The sequence below is a fragment of the Pelodiscus sinensis genome, chromosome 5, assembly GCF_049634645.1.
Source record: "Pelodiscus sinensis isolate JC-2024 chromosome 5, ASM4963464v1, whole genome shotgun sequence".
Lineage (NCBI taxonomy): Eukaryota > Metazoa > Chordata > Testudines > Trionychidae > Pelodiscus > Pelodiscus sinensis.
The window spans coordinates 112,722,805-112,747,904 of NC_134715.1; the positions used below are offsets into that span (position 1 = coordinate 112,722,805).

The 25,100-nt window shown below is 48.4% G+C and overlaps 1 protein-coding gene across 6 annotated transcripts in view; it reads left to right on the forward strand.

Moving 5' to 3' along the window:
* Window positions 1-227: 227 nt before the first annotated feature.
* TBC1D14 (TBC1 domain family member 14) overlaps window positions 228-25,100 on the forward strand; it is a 114,959-nt gene continuing 90,086 nt past the window's right edge. The window contains exons 1-4 of one of the 6 annotated variants that reach the window (XM_075930778.1): window positions 228-609; window positions 1,910-2,101; window positions 4,232-4,302; window positions 14,375-15,112. In XM_075930778.1, the coding sequence (XP_075786893.1) occupies window positions 4,298-4,302; window positions 14,375-15,112 (743 nt within the window). In that variant the 5' untranslated portion in view covers window positions 228-609; window positions 1,910-2,101; window positions 4,232-4,297. Of the gene's footprint in view, window positions 610-1,909; window positions 2,102-4,078; window positions 4,303-14,374; window positions 15,113-25,100 lie in introns of those variants that run through there. The other 5 variants (XM_075930776.1, XM_075930780.1, XM_075930779.1 and 2 more) reach the window with 5 other exon arrangements.

Genomic DNA, 25,100 nt, shown 5'->3' on the forward strand with positions numbered 1-25,100 from the left:
CAGCGAGGCCACTCTCGCGCCTGATTGGGCGCTTCCCCCCGTCGGTCGCTCTCTCAGCGCCGATTGGTTCGTTCGGTAGCGGGCGGGGCTAGTGTGCGCCGGAGGGGCAGCGGCTGGAAGAGGAACAGCCGCAACCAAGTGTGGGTGGAGGTGAAATGGTAAGAAAGAGGAACAGCCGCAGGGAGGGGGGGGGAGAGAAGACTGGCTGGAGACGGGAGTTGCGTCAGCGGTGGGGGGAGAGACGAATATAGGGAACAGCAGACAGGCTACTCCCATGGCAGGCGGGGAGCGGCGTGGAGGCGGGACAGCGGCGAGGGAGGAGGCGGGGAGAAGAACGTGACTGTTCCAGGAAGAGCCAAGCGGCTGCTGCCGAAGAGCGAGCGACTCGAGCGTTCCGGTTGCCGCCGCCGCCTCTCTCCGTGCGGGCTGCGTGTGTCCCGGGCATGGGGAGCCCGCTGCCCGCGGGGGGCGGCTCCCTGCAGACCGGGGCTGAGGCGCCGCACCCCTGCTGAGCAGCCCAGCCTCCGGCACCTGGCCGAGAATGGACCCGCCTCCGGCTGCCCCGTAGCGCCCGGCGGGGGAAGACCAATGGACGGCGGCGCTAACCAGGTAAAGTCCAGTCTGGAAAGTTTTCCTGCGCGGGCCGGGGGCGGCGCTGCCGGGGACACGCGCCCTGGCCCCTCTGCCGCTCGCCCGCCGTCGTGTGGCGAGGGACAAAGCCAGTCGGGGCTCCCGGCCAGCCAGCCCCGCAGGTGCCTGGGCGAAACTTCCCAGCCCCCGCCAGCTTCAGCAGGCGCAGAGCCCTCCGGCCGCCTGGCTGCTCTCGGGACCCCACCAGGCTGCGCCTCTGGGTGCTGCTGGGCTTGGCCAGCCGCGCCTGCGAGGGGCCGACTCGGGGAGCCAATCGCTGCCGCCTCAGTTTTCGCTTGTGGTGACTGATTCCCAGCCTCCCTCAAGCGCCTGCTGGCTCCCCTCGCTTGTTTTCAGTTAGAGGGAGAAGGCGGGGCGCGCGCGAGAGAGCTGTTGGTACAGCTGGTCGAAAAACGTCAAACCCCATTTTGGGGGTAAAAAGTGGTTAAGACCGTTTTAAGAGAAGTTGTTGAACTTTCTGAAACTTTTAATGCAATATTCTCTCAAATGTGCTTGTGGGGTGTCTTGTCTTGGGTTTGGGTGGGGGGTTTGGAATGGCAGACCTAAACTTTCATCCAATATGAACCCTGTGGTATGGAAACAATGGTTTTCCACCAGCTCTATTAATTGGGCTTCAAAGAGTCAATGAAATGCCACTGAAGAGTGCATGAGATATTGTTAAAGTAGTGACTTATGACAGGATACTGCCAATTTTACATGACTTTATATTTGTTTTCCGTGTTGTTGGGAAGAGCTGTCTGTTACACTTATTCATAAAGTTATAATGAACTTTTCTAATTCAGACTGACGGGAAGGGAAAATAAAGCCATTTAAAACCCTATGTTCACTATTCCATTTTCTAACCCATAAATTGGATTTGTAAAAGTTCATGTAGTGTTTGCTCTGCAGCAGGCTAGTTCATGGCTGTCACTCGCTCACAGAGTTAGCAACAACCTTTGGAATTGTCAGCATCAGTTTCCAGAAATGGCACTTATCAGATTAGGAAAACAAATATCCTCTCACTATAGTAAAACAAAAAACGTGGCCAGGTTGTAGACATAATAAATTGAATGCAAGTTCCATGTGTGTGGTTTTTTTTTTTTTAACTAACGATTGGATACCTGTCTGCGGGGCCCTGAGGATTGGGGGGGGTGTGTGTGTGTGTGTGTGTGTGTATGTATATATATTGCTGATGCATTGAACAGCAAAAATGACATTCTTTAATTTTTTATATAGCAGAAAGCTACAGAAAATCTTAGTTGTGCTTCTCCATTTTCAGACTGCATATTTAAAGTCGCTCTTCCTGTCATGTTTCCTGTGTAAAGGAAGGACATTGAACCAAATCAGAGCATTTGCACAGCACACGTTGAAACATACATACTTTCACTTCTCCAAGAAATGAGAAAACTGTTCATCAGCCTCTTGAGTTACTTTATTTTCTTGCTTTCAGCAAGAAATGCTTAAACACTTTGTAAGTATCCAGAAAAGAAGCATATGATAAAATTGCTGTGAAACATATGGAGTAACAGGTTGGGGCTTGAGAAAGCACTAAGCAGCATGAGAGGCTAGGAGTTTTTCATTGGAGAAGAGAGTTTAAAGTTAGACACTCATGGATTGGGGCACATAACCGAGACATCCATATGTATCAACCGGAAAGCTGTGTGAAGGGTAGAATAGTGAGGATGTCTTGCCCTCCTTGCATTGCAGCAACTGGGAGGCTTGTGGAGTGGTAACATAGAAGAAATTACCTCTGGAAGTAGGAACAAGAAACAGAGATGACCAAAAGGTGAATGACATTCGAGAAAGGGAAGAAGGGACTTGATGTGTATCAAATTAGCTAATTAGAAGATGCTAGAAGTTTTTTTGAGGGAGGGAAGGAGCTCATCCCTGACTCTGCATGGCATTTCTGCAGAACCCAAGGTCAGTTCCGTAGAAATGCCGCAGGGAGTCCCCAGCTGTCCCTGGGCTCCATGCAGAGCTGCCGCTTTGAAGCACTGAGGCAGCGGGGAGGGTGGGGTGGGGAGAGATCAACTACAGGCAGTCCCCGGGTTACGTACAAGATAGGGACTGTAGGTTTGTTTTTAAGTTGAATCTGTATGTAAGTCGGAACTGGCGTCCAGATTCAGCCGCTGCTGAAACTGATCAGTTTCAACAGCGGCTGAATCTGGACGCCAGTTCTGACTTACATACAGATTCAACTTAAGAACCCCAGGCATCCCCAAGTCAGCTGCTGCTGAAACTGATCAGCGGCTGATTCCAGGAAGCCCGGGGCAGGGGCTTCCTGTAGTCAGCCACTGGTCAGTTTCAGCAGCGGCTGACTTGGGGACACCTGGGGCAGAGCAGCTGGGGTGCTGCTGCGTTGGTCCAGTAGTGCCGTCGCTCCTCGGAGCTACTGGACCAACCCAGCAGCACCCCAGCTGCTCTGCCCCAGGCGTCCCCAAGTCAGCCGCTGCTGAAACTGACCAGCAGTGGCTGAATCAGGACGCCTGGGGCAGAGCAGCTGGGGTGCTGTCCGGTTGGTCCAGTAGCGCCCAGAGCGGCGCTACGGGACCAACTGGCAGCGCCCCAGCTGCTGTACCACAGGTGTCCAGAGCAAAGCCGCGGAGCACAGGGACAGCGGGACAGCCTTGGCTGTCCTGCTGCCCTCGGGCTCCGTGGCTTTGCTCTGCTTTGCTCCCCCTCTCCCTGGTCTGCAGACCAGGGGGACGGGGAGCAAAGCGGCGGAACACGCGGACAGCCCAGACGCGTCTGGGCTGTCAGCTGGCAGTGCGCTCTGTGGCTTGGCTCTGCTTTGCCCCCCGCCTCCCCCTGGTCTGCTGACCAGGGGGACGGGGGGGGGGGGGGCAAAGCAGAGCAAAGCAGAGCCAAGCCGCGGAGCGTGCGGTCAGCCGCTTTGCTCCCCGTCCCCCTGGTCTGCAGACCAGGGGGACGGGGAGCAAAGCAGAGCAAAGCCACGGAGCCCGAGGGCAGCAGGACAGCCACGGCGCGTCTGGGCTGTCCGCTGGCCACGCGTTCCGCGGCTTGGCTCTGTTTTGCCCCCCCCCCCCCCCCCGGTCTGCAGACCAGGGGGACGGGGGACGGGGGCAGAGCAAAGCAGAGCCAAGCCGCAGAGCGCGTGGGCAGCAGACAGCCCTGTCCGCTGCCCGCGTGTTCCGCCGCTTTGCTTCCTCTCCCTGGTCTGCTGGAGACCAGGGAGAGGAAGGGCCCCGTTCGTAACTGCGGATCCGACATAAGTCGGATCCGCGTAACTCGGACTGCCTGTAGTCAACTCTGCTTATCAGAGTTGACTAGTTGTTGATCTCTCCCCCACCCCCCCTGCTACCTCAGTGTTTCAAAGCAGCAGCGCTGCGTGGAGCCCAGGGTCAGCTGGGGACACCCTGCGGCATTTCCACGGAACTGACCTTGGGTTCTCCAGAAATGCCATGTGGAGTCAGGGGTCAGTTCGGGAGTCTCCAGCTGATCCCGGGTTCCAGGGAATGCCTATTGACTAGTCGAGTAAATTACTTGTTAGTTAACATCCTTAATAAAGACCATAAAAATTTAAAATATTGTAACTTACTCAACAATTACTACTTTGTGTTATCATGTCCCCTTGATACAGGTTGACCCTCTCTAGTCAGGCACCCTCAGGACCTGACTGGTTCTGAATGAGAGAATTTTCTGGACCATGAGAGATCAGTATTGTCTAGCACAGTGTTTCTTAAACTTTTTAAGACCGAGGAACACCAAACAATAACTTTTTTTATGAGGAACACCATGGATTTTTTGTTGGGAGGGAGGAGCGGGAAGTTATTGAAGAGGGGGGTCGGAGGAAAGTTAGAGGGGGGGGGAATGGTGGGGAAGGTCACCTACCAATTTAAGGGTGGCCATTTTGAATTCTCTTCTCTGTGGCACACTTCCGACTGTGGTGTGCCGTGGAACACTGTTTAAGAAACGCTGGGCTAGCAGCTTTATCAACAGTTCCACTGCTTACTGGGCTCTTAGAAGACATTTTAGGGGTAAATTAGAGCTAAATAACAGCACAGAACAATGAGAGCCAGGACTAGTGGCTGTAAACAAACTTTATAGGACTGCAGGAAACTTAGCTACATCCATGAAAAACGGACATCTGGCTAACTAAAATCATTCTGGGCGATGGATGTTTCCAGATCAGAGAATTCTGAACTAGAGAGGTTCAGCCTACAGTTTATTAAATGCTAGAATACTGTTGAAATTAATCAAATGTAGTCAATAAGCTTATTTTTCAGCTCTGAGTTGCTGGTCTTTGTAGTTCAATATAGAAAGTTGGACATTTTGCAATGAAATCTGTCAGTTTTATGCTCCTGTTTCTTTAAATGGCAGAGGATGTGATTGTGGGAGGCGGTGTGGAGGCTTTTGATCCATCTGCTGGGTTTAGGGTGTGTTCATGTGTGGTAACTCAGGTAAACTCTTAATGAAGGCAAGACCATATGTAGTTCTCACACATTAGTAGGTCAACCTACAACACTGGGCTAGGGAGAAGGATCCTTACTATTACATTTCTAGTGGGTATATCTAGTATACAAAGTATACTGACGTAGCTGTGGCACTGTTGCTATACGGCTGTGTTGTAGATAGTTGCTACGGCTATGGAAGTGATTTTCCCATCACTGTGATAAATCCATCCCCTGGAGGTGGTAACTATGTCTACAGCATTATTCTTTCAACCTAGAGGTCTGTACAGCATGATTTAGATCACAGCAATATGTTTCTGAGGGCTGTGAATTTTTCACAACCCATAGCAATGTGGCTAGTTGAACCTAAATTGGTGTAGGCCAGGCCAGTGTTAATAAGTTAATACTACAATTGTATTCTCCTATTTGTATTTTTCCTCATTTTTGTTATCTACTGCTATCTTCTTAAAAGATAAGAACATAGTTTGTTCCCAAATCCTAACAATACAACAACATGGCCGCGATCACCAACTGTTAGGGAAAGTACAGAATGAGTACCTTCCATAATTTTGATAGTATTCACGTTTGTCTCATTTAATTGACAAGTCAGCCTATTAAGTATGAGGAATATGAAAGGTTAACTGTGTGATGCTTATTGGTTCTGGTTAACTGGTGGGGGCTGCAGTGGACTTCAACGGCCCCAGTGCCGCCGGCAAGGGTGTTTCAACTCAGCCACAGCAGCCCCTTTCTACATCTGCTTCCACAGGGCTGGAACAGCCTCTGCCTGCGGCAGGAGGGAGTACTGCAGCCCTCTGCCTAGCTTCTTTTTAAGCAGTTAACTGGTTAAACATCACATTTAACCAATTACATGGGACTTTACATCACTATTACGTATGATGCTGTCGTGAGAATCATAGGTCCGATGATGCATACCCAAGGGGGAAAGGACAGAACCAGGTGGACAGTTCTAGCAAATAAAGGATATTTATTTATGACCGATGAATTTATAGTATTTATTGAGATTTTTAATAGACTGTGTTAATAATGAATTTACAGTATTTATTATATTTATTCTATGATTTCTAGTTAAATATGTCAGAGATATAAGGATGGGAATGGCAAGGGGAATAGTCTCTATTCTAACAATATTCAGCTACACTAATTAAATAAGAGTGATAACTACAAACTCTATGTACTACCCAAAACAACTACAACACTAAGCTTATACAACAAAGAAAATCAAATCATACATACCAACTTACACAGCACACGGAACATTTCAAAGATATCGGTTCGGTTGCGAAGGCCTTGGTTACGCCCAAGAGTCGGGCGGGGGGGAGTGGCTGGTCAGTTGATCAGGCTGGCAGTGCTTTGAAGTATACGGGAAGGCACACGCACGGTGGTACGTGTGTTGTGAAGACCTCCTCGAGAGAATTGTGCGATGGGTATTTATCCCCAAATCTGCACATCGCTTTCCCGCGCTTGCATATTACCATATGTGGCCCAATGGTCACCAAGTGGGGGGGGTCTGTGTCCCAGGGGTTGGGCCGAAACTGCAGGTTTCATGAGACCAGGTAAGCCCCGCAGTTGGCACGCCAAGGTGACGGGTGGGAGAGTCTGAGGCTATTTTCCCCCTTTCACACTTTCCCTTTTTCTGAAGGCAATGGTATGCAGGAAGGGTGTGTCCCGTCTCTCCCAAGGAGTACTGCAGCCCACTATAGCAAGAGCGGCCTGGCCAAACTTTTTTACTGGGGGAGCAGTTTTTTTTTCTTAACAGATGCCTTGGCGGAGGGGGCAGTTGATGCGTTGGCTAATTTGAGTGTATAAAATTTAGTTGTCTTTGAGAACTTTTGAGAACTGTTAGTTTAAAAAGGCATATAAATTACTCCTATAAAAAACTTAACAACAAATAATAGTCTGGTATCACTTTAAAGACTAACAAAACATGTAGATGGCACCATGAGCTTTCGTGGGCACAGCCCACTTCTTCAGATGACCAGAGTGTTGAATGTCCAGAACTAAAATAAATAGGGGTGGGGGAGAAGGGAAAAAAATGGGAAGGAGGAAACAAGAAGAGATAGTGGGTATAACAGTAACAAGGGGCAAGCCGAACTGGAATGTAACAGGAAAAACAAATACAGGCAGTCCCCGGGTTACGTCCAAGATAGGGACTGTAGGTTTGTTCTTAAGTTGAATTTGTATGTAAGTCGGAACTGGCATCCAGATTCAGCCGCTGCTGAAACTGACCAGCGGCTGACTACAGGAAGCCCGAGGCAGAGTTGCTCTGCCCCGGGCTTCCTGTAGTCAACCGTTGGTCAGTTTCAGCAGCGGCTGACTTGTGGACGCCTGGGGCAGAGCAGCTGGGGTGCTGCCAGGTTGGTCCAGTAGCGCCGAGGAGTGGCGCTGCGGGACCAACCTGGCAGCGCCCCAGCTGCTCTACCCCAGGCGTCGTCGGCGAGAAAAGCCTGGTCTGCTGGGGGGGCGGGGGGCACACTAGCTGCGCCTCCCCCCCCCCCCCCCCCCCGCCCCAGCCGACCAGGGAGATGCGGGTGGTGGGACTGCCGAGATGCGCTGCTGGTCCCACCCGCATCCTCCGCGGCTTTGCTCCGCGTCTCCCTGGTCTGCTGGGGAGGAAGCCCCCCCCCCCCCCAGAAGACCAGGGAGATGCGGAGCAGCTTTTCTCGCCCCGGAGGACGCGGGCGGCGGGACCCCGGCGCATGTGGGCATCCCTCCGCTCGCGTCCTCCGGTGCGAGAAAAGCCCCGTTCGTAACTGCGGATCCGACATAAGTCGGATCTGCGTAACTCGGGGACTGCCTGTAGTCTGTAAGCACCTAAAGACCAGATAGTCAAGAGACAGATACTCTGGTCATCTGAGGAAGTGGGCTGTGCCCACGAACACTTCTGATACCATCTATTAGTCTGTACAGGATAAACTTAAAAAACAACAAACTTGGCTATCCCCTGAAGCTTTTGAACCTACAAAAGAGAGAGAGGTCAACACTTACAGCTTTTCCTATACTTAAGAGGAACATGTTATGGAAAATATAAAAGTGGCATGAACGGGAACTAAGTAGATTCGCTTAATAAGGCAAGTTTAAGGTGAGTGGCATAAATATATCTTCAGAGTTGATAATTTCTTGACATTGGCCTGGAAAATATTTGAAAATGCAGCTTTTGGGTTAGGTGTAAATATTGTGAAAACAAGCTTATAACAGCCCCAAATCAACAAATATTCAGTGGACAAAAACTACGTTAAGATGCACAGGCTTGGTAGTATGTCAGTCTCACGCAGAACATTGAATTGAGCTAAATGCAAACATCTGAACGTAAGGAAATGCAGATTTAAGGTTTCTCATGCAAGCTTAGCAATGCCTTGTTATGCCCATTAACACACATACCTTTACTCTGCCAGTTCTACAGTTTTTGAAATGTAAAAAGAGCTGAGGAGTTTGTACAGCTCATGTACTCTCACTTATAGTATTCAATATCATTGTTAACTATGTTAACTATAGGGTATTTGTGTATATATGTAATTGCTTGAAATTTTAGCAGTTCGTGTGCATGCATGGTGGGATAGATGGGAGCTGATGCTCAGGAACCGGTTTAAAAGCCAGCTCCCTGCAAGCACTGGCTTCTGCCTCTTGCCCCCACACAAAAGCAGTCTCCCCATGACTATTGGCTCCCAGCTCTCCTCTGTCTAGCTCAGCGGTGCACAACCCGTGGCTGTGTTCCTGGGGTCTCACAGCACTGGGCCAGTTGCCATTTTGTTTTCCCGGCTCAGCGCCTGCCGTACACGTGGCGGGGGGGGGCGGGGGGGTTTGGTAGGAGAGAGGACCAGTGCTGTAAATTAAAGGGTCTGCAACAAAATGTTCCCAACTCTTTTTTTTTTTTTTTGTGCTCAACAAAAATTTTCCCAGCCCTGGGGGTCGCGAATTAAAATAGCTCACTCTGATACAGCAAGGATTAACCAATAAATCTGGCCTTATTGGTTAATCGTGCTGTTGACTACATGTTCCCAACGCTAATTAAAACATGCATTGTTTGGCAGGGAGGATTTTGTGTTTGGAGTGTGCAGCCAGTTGATGTACTGTCACAGGTAGGGGTGCCATACCTCATTGATCTGACTCACCCAATGCCTCTCACCTATTTATTCCTCCATCTAGTGACATAATCCTCTTCTCTACCCTGATACTTTTTTCTACCAGGAAATATTCAGATCTTGCTCTTTCCCCAAAATACTTTGATTATTCCTCCCCTCAATTAAATTGCCACCCATGATTCACAAATTGCAGCATGCTCTAGCCACTCAGTTCAAAGCTTCTTTTGTCTTAGGTGAGGTCTTGATTTATTTACCCTTAGATAATTTAAGGAAGGATGAGTTCACAACCATGAACAGGTCTGTGATTGATCCAGTTATTAGAACCTCGCAGTTTAACAGTACAAAGCAGCTGAAGGAAAGTGGGTTTTGCGGGGTCTAACTTGAAAATTCCTAAATCAAATTACCCCAAATTTGTATTCCTTAGACTTACCCTGTGCTTCAAAGCAGTCAGAGTAACAGTTTGGATGATTGATTTAAAGGACTAGTCAGCTATACAATTAACCAATAAGCCTAGGTTTATCAGTTGAATCTACTCGAAAACTCGCATTTCCCCCCCTGCCCCCCCGCTCCAGCAAAGGTGGGGGAAAGCAGGAGTTAGTGCTGGGGGGAGCCAGCCTAAAAAAGCCAATTCTCTCGTGCCTCCCCTCCCTCCCCAGGCACCAGCGCTGCCATGCTGCCTGCTCCCCACTGCTGCCGAGGAGGCAGGGAAGACTGTCGTGAAACAGCCTCTGCCTGTGGTGGGCCCCAGCTATTCGGTGTCCCACAGAGCAGCCTCTGTTCATGGTGAGCCTGGGCCTGCTGTGGCAGAGGCTACTTCATGGCAGGAGCCTCTGTCTGCTGGGAGATCAGACCCTGCTGTGGACAGGGGCTGCTGCCCCTGTATCAGAAGCAGCAGGCAACCAGTCTGCATGAGGAGCTGGCTTTTAAACTGGCTTCCCTCGTGAACTGGCTCCTGCCTGGTACCACATGCTGCTGCCTCTGACAGAGAGGCAGCAACACGGGGTAGCAAGGGGTTCCCTGGGTGTGGGGCCAGAATACACTGGCTGCTGGCCCTGCCCCCGAGGACTATAGAATAGTCAACTAACCACTAAGAATTCATGTGGTTACCCTTAGATAGCAGGTAACAAAATAATTGAGTGTGTCTACACAGCAAAGTATTTCGAAATAACAGCCATTATTTCGAAATAACTTTACTAGCATCTACACAGCCATACCGCTATTTCAAAATTATTTCAAAATAGCGGAGGGCTTATTTCGAATTTGGTAAACCTCATTCCATGAGGAATAATGCCAAATTCGAAATAGCTATTTCAAAATAAGTGCTATGTAGACACTTACATCGAAATAGGGGGCCTCCAGCATTCCCAGGGTGCCCTGGTGGCCACTCCGGCCTCAACCAAGAACACTTCTCTCCCTCTTCCCCCTCCCCCTTCCCAGAGCCCTTAAAGGGGTTGACTCTGGCCACAGTGCCTGTGCCAGCTCCAAGCCTGCCAGCCCAGAGCCAGCAGTCACTGCCCCTGACCCAGTGGCTCCAAAACATGAGCCAGCAAGCCACTGGCAGCCAGCCCTCCACGGCTCCCTGGGAGCAGTCTGCCAATTCCCAGGAGCCTGACAGGGCCCGGAGAAGGCAGGCGCCTTCCTAGTCCAAGGTGAGATCCTGGACCTTATTCAGGTTGCCCCCAATGTCCATGATCTCTGCACTAGATGAAGGAACACGGCCGTCTATGGCAGGATACCTGCCAGCCTGGTCACCAAAGACAATATGCGAACCCAGGAGCAGGTTTTTGTGAAAATCAAGTTGGTCCAGCAATCAACCCTGAGCTTCCCCTTTCCCTTCTTCCCCTTGCTTTCCCCTTCCAGCTCCCTCCTCCCAGTTTTCCCCCTCCTCTCTCCCATCCTCTCTTCTCCCGCCTCCTTTCCCCAGTCTCACCAGAGTTTCATTTCCTCCTACCCCAGTTTTGTTAAAGAGAGTTTGTGTTCATGAAAACATGTGTATTTTATTTGACATCAGGAAGGGGGGTTAGGGAGGGGTAAGTGGAAGGATGTGAGGGAGGAATGAAGCACAAGTCCCCAGTGGTGGAAGCTCTCCCGCAGGGCCTCCTGGATAGTGACAGCCCCCCCCCCCCCCCCCCCCATGGATCTCCTGAATGGCAGCCTGCAGAAAGTGCAGCTAGGCTCGCAACAACGCGTCCACGAGAAGCACCAGAGTGCCCAGGAGCAGCTGTGGCTCCGTATTGCAGAGTGCTGTGGTGTCCCAAATGAGGGCAACCAGAGCACAGAGACAAAATGCTTTGCTGTCCCTCATCGAGGTAGGCAAGCAAGCAGGGAAAACTGAGAACCAGCTGTCTAGGGGAAGGTAGCCTCAGGCAGCAGCCACACAAAGTGACTCCTGACCAGATGCCCTGCTGGACCTGGTTCTGGCCGGCCTTAAATGCGATTCAGCGTCCACTCAGTGTGGGTACGCTATTTCAAAATACGTTTTGTGTGTAGATGAGTTATTTATAAATAGTTAATTCAAAATAACTTATTTCGAAATAAAATATTTCAAAATAATGCTGTAGTGTAGACATATCCTAACATCCCTAGTTTGGATTGTAGTACACTTTGAAGAATCAACATTAAAGCATAATAAAGTGGCAGGAATGGAAACCCTATAGCTGTTTTTTCTGTAGTGTTATATGTGCAGTGTATACAAAACCAGTTTCCTAAATGTTCTTAATTTGGATCCTCTGAAAACTGAGAGGGTAGGGTGCCATACATTATCGTGGGTAAATCTTGACACTTAGAGATCATTCTGACCCAAATCACATAAATAGCTTGATCGATAGCTCTGGAGAGGGGGAAAAAAAATCTTACTCTAGAAACTTTTTAAAAAGTTTCTGGGGTAGGAGGACATGTATCTCCAGAATCAATAGATCTCAACTGACTCCAGATTTGTATCCTTAACCCTGCTATGCAATCTTCTGATGTTTTCCATATTTTAAATTATGCATATGGATCCTGCAGAATTGAAAAGGTCCACTTTCATATAGATGTCGTGATGTAATCTTAAAGTGGAGTTCGTGTGTCATTGCAAAGCTTTCTTGACACCTTAAAATTCCATAGGAAAATACCTGTTTTGAAACTCTCTTCATGGAAGCAGTGAAAGTGAAACTCGCTATGCTTGGTTTTTACTTTGTGCTGAGAGAAGTTTTCAAAGTCAAGAGAATAACAAACTAGAAGCGTTGCTTGAGTCCTTAACTCAAATAAGTTTTGTTTTTCTTCATTTGCATAATTATTCTTGGGTGGTTCAGTATGTAGCCTACCCAAGAAGAGAGGACAACCCCAGTCCTCTTGCACCACAACAGCATAGCACCAGGGGAGAAGAGTCTGTCCATGGCCACTGCAGCACGCACAGCTGGAGAAGGGGTACATGTCCCCCAGCTGGGGGACAGACAGACACTGATGCATAAACTCCCTGAAATATACAGTAAGTTAAGGATGTTAAGCTACAGTTTATCTAATCGTCTAGTCAATACAATTTGTATTGACTACACAACTGATCAATAAGGACTGCTCTGCAGAGCCACAGCGGAGGTAGCTCCAGGAGTCAACTTGAGCCCGGACTGAGCAGGCTTACTGTGTGCCAGCTCTGGGAGCCATCCTCGCTGCACCTCTGCATTTTAAATGTAGTAAGAGGTTCAGCATCACGGACCAGCGTGAGCTGGGACCGAGTAGTCCTGGCTTTCACTAAGTCCAGCAGCCCCTGTTCGCGGCGGTCAGCCCTGTCCGCCGTGAACAAGGGCTGCTGCCAGAGTAGCTTCCCGTATATCTGATGGAGGCAGCAGCGGGACAGGATGGAGGCCGCACTGCGGAGATGGTGCTGGGGAGAACCAGCTTTTAAGCCAGCTCCCCCCAGCACCAACTCCTATTCCCCACTTGCTGTCTCTATCAGAAGCAGCAGAGGGACGGGAGGAGGGAGTAGTCTACTACTCGCTTATGTCCCTATAGTAGATAACTGTCCCTTTCGCCACCCCTTCTAGCCCAGTGGAGTTATAAATGTCATGGTCCCCGTCTTTGTCCCCTTGCTGTCCCCATGGGTTATTTTGAAGTATGCCGATCTCTCCCTTTTCATTTTATGAGGAAACAGTTGGATTACAGGCACATTCTGTTGTCCTGACACAACCAAACCCTTACCTTGCTTGATTTTTATGTTAAACGGAAGCTGCATGCTAGGGATGTCAACATGACTACATGATTAACTGGTAAGCCTGTATCAGAGGCGGCAGCTTGGGGGGGGGGGGGGGGGGGGGGGGAAGAGGCAGCTCTGCAGGAGCCAATGCTCGGAGGGGGAGCTGGCTTAAAAGCCAGCTTCTTCCCTTCCCTCCCCCCCCGGACCATTGGCGCCTACCTCCCCCCCCCCCCCCCCCCCCTGCTGCCTCTGTGGGAGGTGCGGGAGGAAAGGCAGAGCCACAGAAGTCGGAACAAGCGGCGAGTTGGCCTTTAAGCTGGCTCCCCATGCATGCCGGCTCCTTCCTGTTCCCTGCTCTGCTACTTATCGCAGCCACGTCTACTTCCTGCCTGCCCTCCTCCACACCACTAGGAGTGCTGCCTCTCAATCAGAGGCAGCAGCACTATGGCGTGCGGGAGGAGCAGTCTGCTCTTCAGGAGCCGGCTTTTAAGCCAGTTCCCTGTGAGCACTGGCTCCCGCCGCCTCCCCCATTTGAGTGTAAATGTGTAACACTAAAATTTGAAGCAGTTAAATGTTTATACACATACCTGATGGCTAACATCACTAGTGCATACCAAATTCCATGGTGTGCCCTCTAAGCTGTGGGGCAGCACAGCTTCACAGGTGATAATCAGGGCTCCTTGCATGGAGCTGACTGACTAGATGGGGCTGATAATCACCTGTGAAGCTGTGCTTAGAGGGAACACTGGTCTTAGTTCTTAACGATTAGGAGGAATTCTTGTGCATCTGTCAGTGCATTTGTTCCATTTCTAAAATATATAGTACCATGACAAGTAAGTAGTTTTTAAGAAAAAACATTTTAACGTCTAATCATCTGAGTTGTTAGTAACAATATAAAGTGGTTTGTTTACAACATTTGCCAGTGCTCCTCTACCTGATTCACTTGGTTTATTCATGTGATTTTTTTCCCCTTCTATGTACACTGACTTACATAATTAGTAATTTAGTTCTTTGAGAGACTTTTTAAAGTGTTTAATAAAACAAAACTGTTTTCTTTTACTAGTTTCCAGTTGGACCAAGATGACTGATGTAAATGTATCCAGCTCCTTAAATGGTTTGAGCATGATGGGAATTCTGGACACCAAAGTGGGCAACAGTATCCAGAATCTTCAAAATTTGAATTCAGGGACTTCAAGAGCATTCTCATTGCCTGAGTATGGACCTAACCAGCACTCTAGTGTGCTAGAAGATAGCCACAGCCTTAAATCTATAGATTCTGGTATTCCAACTCTAGAAATAGGGAATCCAGAGCCTGTTCACTGCAGTGTGGTAAATGTGAAGAGAAAACAATCTGAGTCTGAAATCATGCCAGAGAGAACTTTTCAGAGTGCGTGCATGCTGCTTTCTTATGTGCCTCCACTTTCTTTGAATACTGAACATGAACACAGTGTACAAAAATCATCCACTTTTCCAAGAACTGGATATGACACAGTGAAACTATACAGTCCAACTTCCAAAGCTCTGAACCGAAGTGATGATATCTCTGTCTGTAGTGTGTCTAGTCTTAGCACAGAACTGTCAACAACTTTATCTGTTAGCAATGAGGACATTTTGGACTTTATGGTCACAAGCAGCTCAAGTGCAATTGTGACGCTGGAGAGTGATGAAGTGCACTTTTCAGATGTTACATTGAATTCCACTAAGGAGGCCGGTGATCAAAGACAGCAGGCATGTTGTCAAGAAGCAGATGCGGACAATAAGTTGAAAATATTGGGACCCTTCACTAGCTTCTTTGCCAGGTAATGGGATTTTGATACTTAAGAAAATTACAGCATTTATCAATTGGGTGATATGAGGCACTTAAGGGATTTTATGTTGAGGAGTTACACCTATAGCTCACAGTTCTAGCCTAGCTCCTTTGGGTATCAAATTACTCCCATCTTTCTGCTCTGCCTGTGTATGCTGAAACACTGCAGTAGGTGAAATTCCATGCTTTGTGGTTGGGATCCTCAGAAGCTTGAACTCAAACATAAAGTGAATGAATGTGGCACTCTTGTTTTCTACTGTGGTTAAAGGAAGGAAGCAAGAATGGTTCAGGGGAAAGGGCTCTGAACTGGAGCCCAGGAAACTTGGGTTTTCATTATGGCTCTGCTGTTGATTTTACTGTGTGACCTTGGGCAAGATACTAGACAGCAAGAGCCTTGGTTTAGACAAGCACCTGTCTGCAATGGTCTAGATCTGGGGTCTGCAACCTTTTCAAACCAAAAAGACAAACTAAATCAAAATTTGAAACAAGTGGTAAACAAAGAGCCGTATAATAATGTCCATTTGTATGACTGAAAATATACCATTTAATATTGTTGTCATAATAATTATAGCATAAATTAAACCTTGTATTCACAGACTTTATTTAATGGGACTTCTGCTGCTACATCTTTTTGCACAGTTCTTCAAAGTTTACATCATAACGGGCCAAATCCAGCTTCACGCAGGCATTTGGGTTGTCTTCTGTCACTCTTTAATGGCAGGGGGCTGGTCATGTGGGGGTTCAGGAGTCTAGGCTGGAGTGTGAGGGGATCATGGCAGGAGATTGGGATGTATGGTGGACTCCTGCCCTGAGCCTCTTATACCCCCACATTCCCCAACTCCTGCACCCTCCTGTGTGAGGGTGCAGGAGTTGGGGAATGTGGGGGTATAAGAGGCTAAGGGCAGGAGGTTCAGGTGTATGATGGGCTAAGGGTTGCGGGAGGCAGTGTTGGGTGCTGGGGCTCATTGACCAGGCTTCATTTTAAAATAAAGTAAAATATGTCCTGCTCAAAAGATTTCAACATTGTTTTTATTTATGGCAGGAGTGTGGAACCTTTTTTGGGTTGGGGACTACTCACCCACAGAAAAATCAGTTGGGGACCACACAAATGAGAAGCAAAAAAAAAAAAAAAAACTCCAACCTCCCCCAACCTTCACTGATGTGGCCCTCAACTGAAACACCTCACTTCCCTGGTGCTCCAGTCCCATAGTGGAGGGAAGGTCAGGGAGGATTGAGGTTCAAGGCCTCAGGCTCAATTCACTCTTCTGGGGTTCCAAGGTTAGTGGATTTTTGTGGCACGCCCCGCCCCGCCCCCAGCTCTGGGTTGGGGCCAAAAATGAGGCAATTAAGTGTGCAGGATAGGGCTGCCAGTGAATGGGATAGGGATAAGAGTGCAGGATCTGATAGGAAGGTAGGGTGTAGGATTGCCAGGTATCTGGTTTTCTATCAAAGTGGCGAGGAGTCCTGTGGCACCTTATAGGCTAACTGAAGTGAAGGAGCATAAGCTTTTGTGGGCAAAGACCCACTTCATTTGGCGAAGTGGGTCTTTGCCCACGAAAGCTTATGCTCCTTCACTTGAGTTAGTCTATAAGATGCCACAGGACTCCTCGCCGCTTTTGCAGATTCGGACTAAAACGGCTACCCCTCTGATACTTGGCTTTTTACCAGACAGTCCGGTTTTTGGGCCCTCTGTCCGGTAGAAAAATTCAGAAAATACCGGACATATGCAATGTCTGGTGTATTCTGATTTTCCGGCTGGGCGCCGGACGAAAGCCTGGCCGGGGCGGGAGAGCAACTGGGAGGCGGGCCATGATTGGTGCTGGGAGCCCTGTGGCCGTGTGCAAAAGCCGGGCAGGACTGGGGCAGTAGCTGGAACTCCTAGCCACTCCCCCCACCTGGTTTCTGCACACAACTAGAGGCTCCCAGTGCCAATCGTGGCCCCACCTCCCACCTGGGAGCCTCTGGGTTACATGCAGAAGCAGGGCGGGAGGAGTGGCTCCCAGCTACTCCCTCTGCCCCTGCCCGGCTTCTAGTAACTAGAGGGAGTGCCTGCCGAGGGCGCAGCCTGTCGGACTCCAGCTGTGGTCAGTTGCTGTGCATGCATGCACGCGCACACACACGCACGCTCACTCACCCGCCATCTCTGCTTCCCGGCCAGCCTCGCAGCCTCCGACCCCCCCACCCTTATTCCTCCCAACCAGCCCCGCCCCTCTCCTGGCCGGTCCTTCCACCCTGCCCATGATCAAGTGTGTCTGGTATTTGGGGGGGTGTCTTCCTGGTAACCCTAGTAGGGTGTAAGAGGGGTGAGGGTGCGAGGTCTGGCCAGTGGCTCAGGGCAGGGGTGTATCTGGCCACTAGGGTGTCTTGTCAGGGAGCAGAAGGCAGGGGGGATGTTGGCTGGAGGTCGGGGGCATCTGGCAGGGGATTTTGGTGAGGGGGGCTGGAGGCAAGGGGTGTCTAGACAGGTGCAGGGGGTGTCTGGTTGGGGGCAGGGGCGATTTTGGCCAGGGGGTTGGGGACAGGCTGTCTGGCAGGGGGTGAGGGAGGGTCTGGACATGAGGATATCATAGAATAATAGGACTGGAAGGGACCTCAAGAGGTCATCGAGTCCAGCCCCCCGCCCTCAAGGCAGGACCAAGCTCCACCTACACCATCCCTGACAGATGTCTATCTAACCTGTTCTTAAATATCTCCAAAGAGGGAGATTCCACCACCTCCCTTGGCAATTTATTCCAATATTTGACCACCCTGACAGTAAGGAATTTTTTCCTAATGTCCAATCTAAACCTCCCCTGCTGCACTTTAAGCCCATTACTCCTTGTCCTGTCCTCAGAAACCAAGAGGAACAAATTTTCTCCTTCCTCCTTGTGACACCCTTTTAGATATTTGAAAACCGCTATTATGTCCCCCCTTAATCTTCTTTTTTCCAAACTAAACAAGCCCAGTTCATGAAGCCTGGCTTCATAGGTCATGTTCTCTAGACCTTTAATCATTCTTGTCGCTCTTCTCTGTACCCTTTCCAATTTCTCCACATCTTTCTTGAAATGTGGCGCCCAGAACTGGACACAGTACTCCAGCTGAGGCCTAACTAGTGCAGAGTAGAGCGGCAGAATGACTTCACGAGTTTTGCTTACAACACACCTGTTGATACAAGCTAGAATCATATTTGCTTTTTTGGCAACAGCATCACACTATTGACTCATATTCAACTTGTGGTCCACTATGACCCCTAGATCCCTTTCCGCCATGCTCCTTCCTAGGCAGTCGCTTCCCATCTTGTATGTATGGAACTGATTGTTCCTTCCTAAGTGGAGCACTTTGCATTTCTCTTTATTAAACCTCATCCTGTTTACCTCTGACCATTTCTCTAACTTGCTAAGGTCATTTTGAATTATGTCCCTATCCTCCAAAGAAGTCGCAACCCCACCCAGTTTGGTATCATCTGCAAACTTAATAAGCGTACTCTCTATCCCAATATCTACATCATTGATGAAGATATTGAACAGTACGGGTCCCAAAACAGACCCTTGAGGAACTGCACTTGTTATCCCTTTCCAGCAGGATTTAGAACCGTTAACAACAACTCTCTGACTACGGTTATCCAGCCAATTATGCACCCACCTTATCGTGTCCCTATCTAAGTTATATTTGCCTAGTTTATCGATAAGAATATCATGCGAGACCGTATCAAGTGCCTTACTAAAGTCTAGATATGACATCCACCGCTTCTCCCTTATCCACAAGGCTCGTTATCTTATCAAAGAAAGCTATCAGATTAGTTTGGCATGACTTGTTCTTCACAAACCCATGCTGGCTATTCCCTATCACTTTATTACCTTCCAAGTGTTTGCATAGGATTTCCTTAATTACCTGCTCCATTATCTTCCCTGGGACAGACGTTAAACTGACCGGTCTGTAGTTTCCTGGGTTGTTCTTATTCCCCTTTTTATAGATGGGCACAATATTTGCCCTTTTCCAGTCTTCTGGAATCTCCCCTGTCTGCCATGATTTTTCAAAGATCATAGCTAAAGGCTCAGATACCTCCTCTATCAGCTCCTTGAGTATCCTGGGATGCATTTCATCAGGACCTGGTGACTTGCTGACATCTAACTTTCCTAAGTGACTTTTAACTTGTTCTTTGTAAATCCTATCTTCTAAACCTACCCTCTCTCTGCTTGTATTCACTACGTTAGGCACACCTCCAGACTTCTCGGTGAAGACCGAAACAAAGAAGTCATTGAGCATCTCCGCCATTTCCAAGTTTCCTGTTACTGCTTCTCCCTCCTCACTAAGCAGTGGGCCTACCCTGTCCTTGGTCTTCCTCTTGCTTTTAATGTATTTATAAAAAGTCTTCTTGTTTCCCTTTATGCCTGTAGCTAGTTTGATCTCATTTTGTGCCTTTGCCTTTCTAATCTTGCCCCTGCATTCCCGTGTTGCTTGCCTATATTCATCCTTTGTTAGTTGTCCTAGTTTCCATTTTTTATAGGACTCCTTTTTTATTTTGAGATCGTGCAAGATCTCCTTGTTAAGCCAAGCTGGTCTTTTGCCATATTTTCTATCTTTCCTACACAGCGGAATTGTTTGCTTTTGGGCCCTTAACAACGTCCCTTTGAAATACTTCCAACTCTCCTCAGTTGTTTTTCCCTTCAGTCTTGCTTCCCATGGGACCTTACCTACAAGTTCTCTGAGCTTATCAAAATCTGCCTTCCTGAAATCCATTACCTCAATTGTGCTGGTCTCCCTTCTACCTTTCCTTAAGATCATGAACTCTATTATTTCGTGATCACTGTCCCCTATACTGTCTTCCACTTTCAAGTTCTCAACTAGTTCCTCCCTATTTGTTAAAACCAAATCCAGAACAGCTTCTCCTCTGGTAGCTTTTTCAACCTTCTGAAACAGAAAGTTGTCTCCAATGCAGTCCAGAAACTTATTGGATAGCCTGTGCCTCGCTGTGTTAGTTTCCCAACAAATGTCTGGATAGTTGAAGTCCCCCATCACCACCAAATCTTGGGCTTTGGATAGTTTTGTTAATTGTTTAAAAAAGGCCTCATCCACCTCTTCCACCTGGCTAGGTGGCCTGTAGTAGACTCCTAGCATGATATCACCCTCGTTTTTTACCCCCTTTTAGCTTAACCCAGAGACTCTGTACACAGCTATCTCCTACATTCATCTCCACTTCAGTCCAAGTGTGTACATTTTTAATATACAAGGCAACCCCTCCTCCCTTTTTTCCCTGTCTGTCCTTCCTGAGCAAGCCGTGTCCTTCCATACCAACATTCCAATCATGCGTCCCATCCCACCAGGTTTCTGTAATACCAATGATATCATAGTTGTATTTATTGGTTAGCAATTCCAGTTCTTCCTGCTTATTACCCATACTTCTCGCATTTGTATATAGGCATCTAAGATATTGATTTGATCTTGCCTCCCTGTTGTGCCCTGACCCTCCTTTCTCCTTGCCATTATAGGCCGTAGTCCCCCCCCATTTCCAACCCATCTCCCAGTCCCGCACATGCAGCACTTACCTGTGGACTTTGCTCACCTGCCCCCAACAAACCTAGTTTAAAGCCCTCCTCACAAGGTTAGCCAGTCTGTGTCCAAACAAGGCCTTCCCGCTCCTAGAAAGGTGAACTCCATCTCCGCCAAGCAGTCCTTCCTGGAAGAGCACCCCGTAGTCAAGGAAGCCGAAGCCCTCCTGGCGACACCATCGTCGCAGCCAGGCATTCACCTCCAGGATGCACCTCTCTCTGCCCGGGCCCCTACCTTTGACAGGAAGGATAGAAGAGAATACCACCTGCGCTCCAAACTCCTTCACCCGTACTCCCAAAGCCCTGTAGTCACACTTGATCCGCTCAGTGTCACACCTGGCAGTATCATTTGTGCCCACGTGGATGAGTAGCATGGGGTAGTAGTCAGAGGGCCGGATAATCCTCGACAATGCCTCCGTAACATCTCGGATACGGGCCTCTGGCAGACAGCATACCTCTCGAGATGAGCTGTCAGGGCGACAGATGGGTGCCTCCGTTCCCCTCAGAAGAGAGTCTCCAACCACCACTACCCTACGTTTCCTCCTCGCAGTGGTGGCAGGAGACTGCTCAACCTTGGTGGTGCAAGGCCTGGTCTCCTCCACTGTGGGGGGTGACTCCTTGTCTCCTGCTGAAAGTAAAGTGTAATGGTTATGTAACACAGTGGGAGGGTTAGGAGCAGGGGTGGAAGGGTTAGGAGCATGGGGGCTTGTTTTTCACAGCATGGCAGGCATCCTGTAACACGCCTTCTGGAAGCCTCTGGGAAGGGTTGGCAGGGGAGGCTGGCAGGAGATGTGTCTCGAGGGAAGGAAATGTCAATACTGTACACAGGGAGCCATCTTTGTTCTTTGTTCCCCCACATTGAGGGGAAGGAAAACATTGTTGCATGGAGCCACGTTTAGCTCTGCTTGTTCCCCGCATGCTGGGTCCAGTGCGGAGCCTTGGGGCTTTCTTCCCTAGCCTCTCCCTGTAGGAAGCTGCACTGGCATTTGAGTGTTGTGGGGGCCAAAGGCTGTAGCATCAACGTGGGCTCCCTGCTCTGGGGAGAACTTGGGGGTCTGAGCTGGGGCTCCTGAAGAGTCATATCTGGCTTGTGAATGATAGGTTGCCAACCCCTGGTCTAGATGGTGCTTGATCTTGCCATGAGTGCAGGGGGCTGGATCCTCTTCCTTTCTCTCCTCTCCCCCCCCCCCCCCCCCCAGGTCCCTTCCAATCCTAGCTGCCAAATTAAGATACTTTTGTAAAGCCCACTATTGTAAAGCATTTGGAGGTCTTTGAATGGAAAATGTTCTACTAATGTTCAATATTATAATGTAAAGACATTCCACTTAAACTCTGAGCCACTTTATTTTGTTTGATTTAAGGTCATCAGCTTACTTCTCTCTCTCTTTCTCGTTCTCGTTCCTCTTTTCTCCCCTGTCCCTTGGTTATTTTAAGTAAAAGTCATAAGCTTTCATGGATTGTTGATTATTTCCTGTGACCTGTCCATGACTTTTTTTAACTAAAAATAACCATGGCACAATCTTAAACTTTATTACCAAATGATATTTAGACAACTTATTTTTCTACAAAGATTAGAAACAATACTGTTGACTACCTTGTTTGCTTGTATCCATAATGGGAAAATGTGGAGACCAGAGTTAGAACGTGGAACTTGAGCTCTTAATTATTGAAATTGTTAACATCTGTTCAGCACTGAAGCAGTTTACGTTTCTGAAAGTCTGCTGATTTCCTACACTAAAAATAACGTATTTAGATTAATACAGTATTTATCTCAAACAAACATAATGTGCCATCCAAAACAATATTTGTTTGAGGTATATGAGTTAAGATGATTTTTGGAGCAAGGTATCCAATATGTTGTAGAATTCAAAGCAGTAACTGATTAGACGTTCTCTGAGTTCTACAGTTTGGCTATAAAAACCCCTGTTTGGCCTCTCTGATTATTTCAGTGAACCACTTTTCTTTGTTTAAATGTTTCCATTTTCTATAAGGAAAGACTGATAAAACACTGGCATAACAATCATTCCTGGTACTTCTGAGTGTCTTAATTGGGGGGGGGGGGGAAGGGAATAATTGTTTATGTGGAATAATTAAACTAACTCTTAAAGATGTTTTCTAAGCTGTGATTTATCTTGTTTTTTCAAGTTGCAGTATACTTGAGTATGCCGCTGTGGGTATGGCTCATCAGTAATAGTTAAGCAGTTCTAGGCACAAAAGCTTTTGTGGACTTGTACCTACTGGTTGCCATGGAACCAGACTTAATTCAGGAACAAAAGGATAATTTGTACTTTAGAATCTATAGACCCAGAACTTTTGTCTTCATTCCTGTTCAGTATAGTTATGAGCCCAAGTGAATGCTGTAGCAAGCAAGTGAATTGCCTGTAGAGAGCATTGGCATGCTAAGATTTTGTTTGCAGATTTTTTTTTCTTTACAATTCATTGCCACCTCCACCCCCAGAAAAATTCCCAACAAAATAAAACAAGCATACCACTAGTGCGAATCCATTAATGGAAGTACTAGTGTAGGTTATTCTGCTACAAGTGTTGAAGTAATAGAAATACTTTAACCTTAAAAAGCATTGTCTAGAAGGCATTAGTGTGTCTGTGTTTATGGAAGCAGGGTTACTTGACTTAAATTAAAATCAGCAAGCAGGAAACCTTGGTTTAAATAATTATTTCACTGAAGAAAGTTGATTCTCTTTGGCTACTAACCAAGGTTCTCACTTAGTTTCTTTCGAAGTGGGAGTTCATAGATTGAAGGAAGAAAACAAGCTTTCCTTCTTTTCAGCTCTCACTCAATTTCTCAAATTAGAACAAACTAATTTTTGAACTGAACTCATGGTGAAGAAACTGAAATTTAACAAATGTTCTCTGTACATCTGCAGATGAGGCTACTGCTATCAGGTGGTTTAGCATTTAAGCAAATTCTGGATCCACATGTTTAGCCATTAACTTTCACCAGTTAAATGGTCTGACTTTATTGAAAACATTTTGACAGCAAAAATTACTGCTTAAATATTTATCTTGAAATTAAAAGGTTTACCGGGTGTTGCTTGGGTCCCTCAGGGCAGGGATTGGGATGGGGGTGGTGGTGCAGGAGGCAGGGTAGGGAGTTGTGGGTGTGGGTGGGTAAGAGACTTACGTTTGGGGTAAGAAGAGGGCTCAGTCAGGGACTTGGAGGTGTCAGTCGGTTCAGAGGGTTGGGAAGTATTGGAGGGGGCTAAGCGGAGAAATATGGGGGTGCAGGAGTCAAAGAAGGAAGTTGGGGGGCTCACTGCAGGGGCTGGCGATATATGGGGTATAGGAGTTAATGTAGAGGTTTGGGGGAAATGGGGGAGCTTAGGGTAAGGGTTTTTTCCATTCATGAACAGAGTGAGTTTTGTCTTGTGCACTGTGATGGGGCAGGCAAGCCCCGCACTCTGGCGGACAGCCGGGGAGAGCTGCGCTGGTCGGGATGAGCAGGCATCCCAGGTTGCCTGGGCAACGGGGCAGGCAAGCCCTGCACTCTAGCGGACAGCCGGGGAGAGCTGCTCAGGCTGGGACGCACAGGTGTCCCGGGTTTCCCAGAGACCCCCGCGAGGGGAAGAATGGTGGAAGGGGGAGGAGCTAGGCACAGCATGGGGCGCTCGATGGCCAAGTGAACTTTAAAAATGGCAGCCCCCGTGCCCAGAGGAGGGTGGTGAGTCTCAGTGGTGACGGCTCTCAGGAGGGTGGGGGAGCTGACCGTGAAGGCTCAGGATTAGGACCGGAGTGGCAGAGCTTTGGGACCGGCAGCGGGGAAGATGCCCCAGCAAACTGCAACCCCTGACGACCGTGGATCTGTGAGCCTGAGCCAGGATCCGGAGGACTCGCAGGAGAGTGGGGGGGAATGGACCGAGGACCCATCGTGGGGGTAAGAGGAACCGTTGACGGGATAGGAAGTGGCTCGGAGCAGGGCTTGACGTGGGTTGACGTGTTACGGGTGGTCACCTCGTCAACCGATATGGAGAGGAGAGCATTATAATCCCTCCCCAGGGCTCCGGGCTGGAAACCGGTAGAGAGGGTGGGCCCGGGTCCTCTTACCCCAACGTAATCCCCAAGAGGAAAAAGGCCCTCTCTTCGGGTGCGGTTATACACGAGTGGAGGGGAAATTATATAACGGATACAAGAGATACTGTGAGAACCCCAAACAAAGGGGAAGGAGCCTTCCTCATTGCGAGGGGGACTACAGAAAAGCGGGGGGGACCTCCTCAGATATGAGGGAATCCCCCTACATGCACCAATATTAAGGTCATGTGTGATTGTTCGGCTGTGTGCCACTGTGGCACCATCAGTCACTAAAAAATAAGTAAATAAATATGTAACTGTTATGGAAGAAATAATACTAAAACAAGAGATAATTAACAAGGTGCATGACTTTAAATATTCGTTTAATATGTGATCAAAAAGAAAATTAATACTTTCAAAATTTGG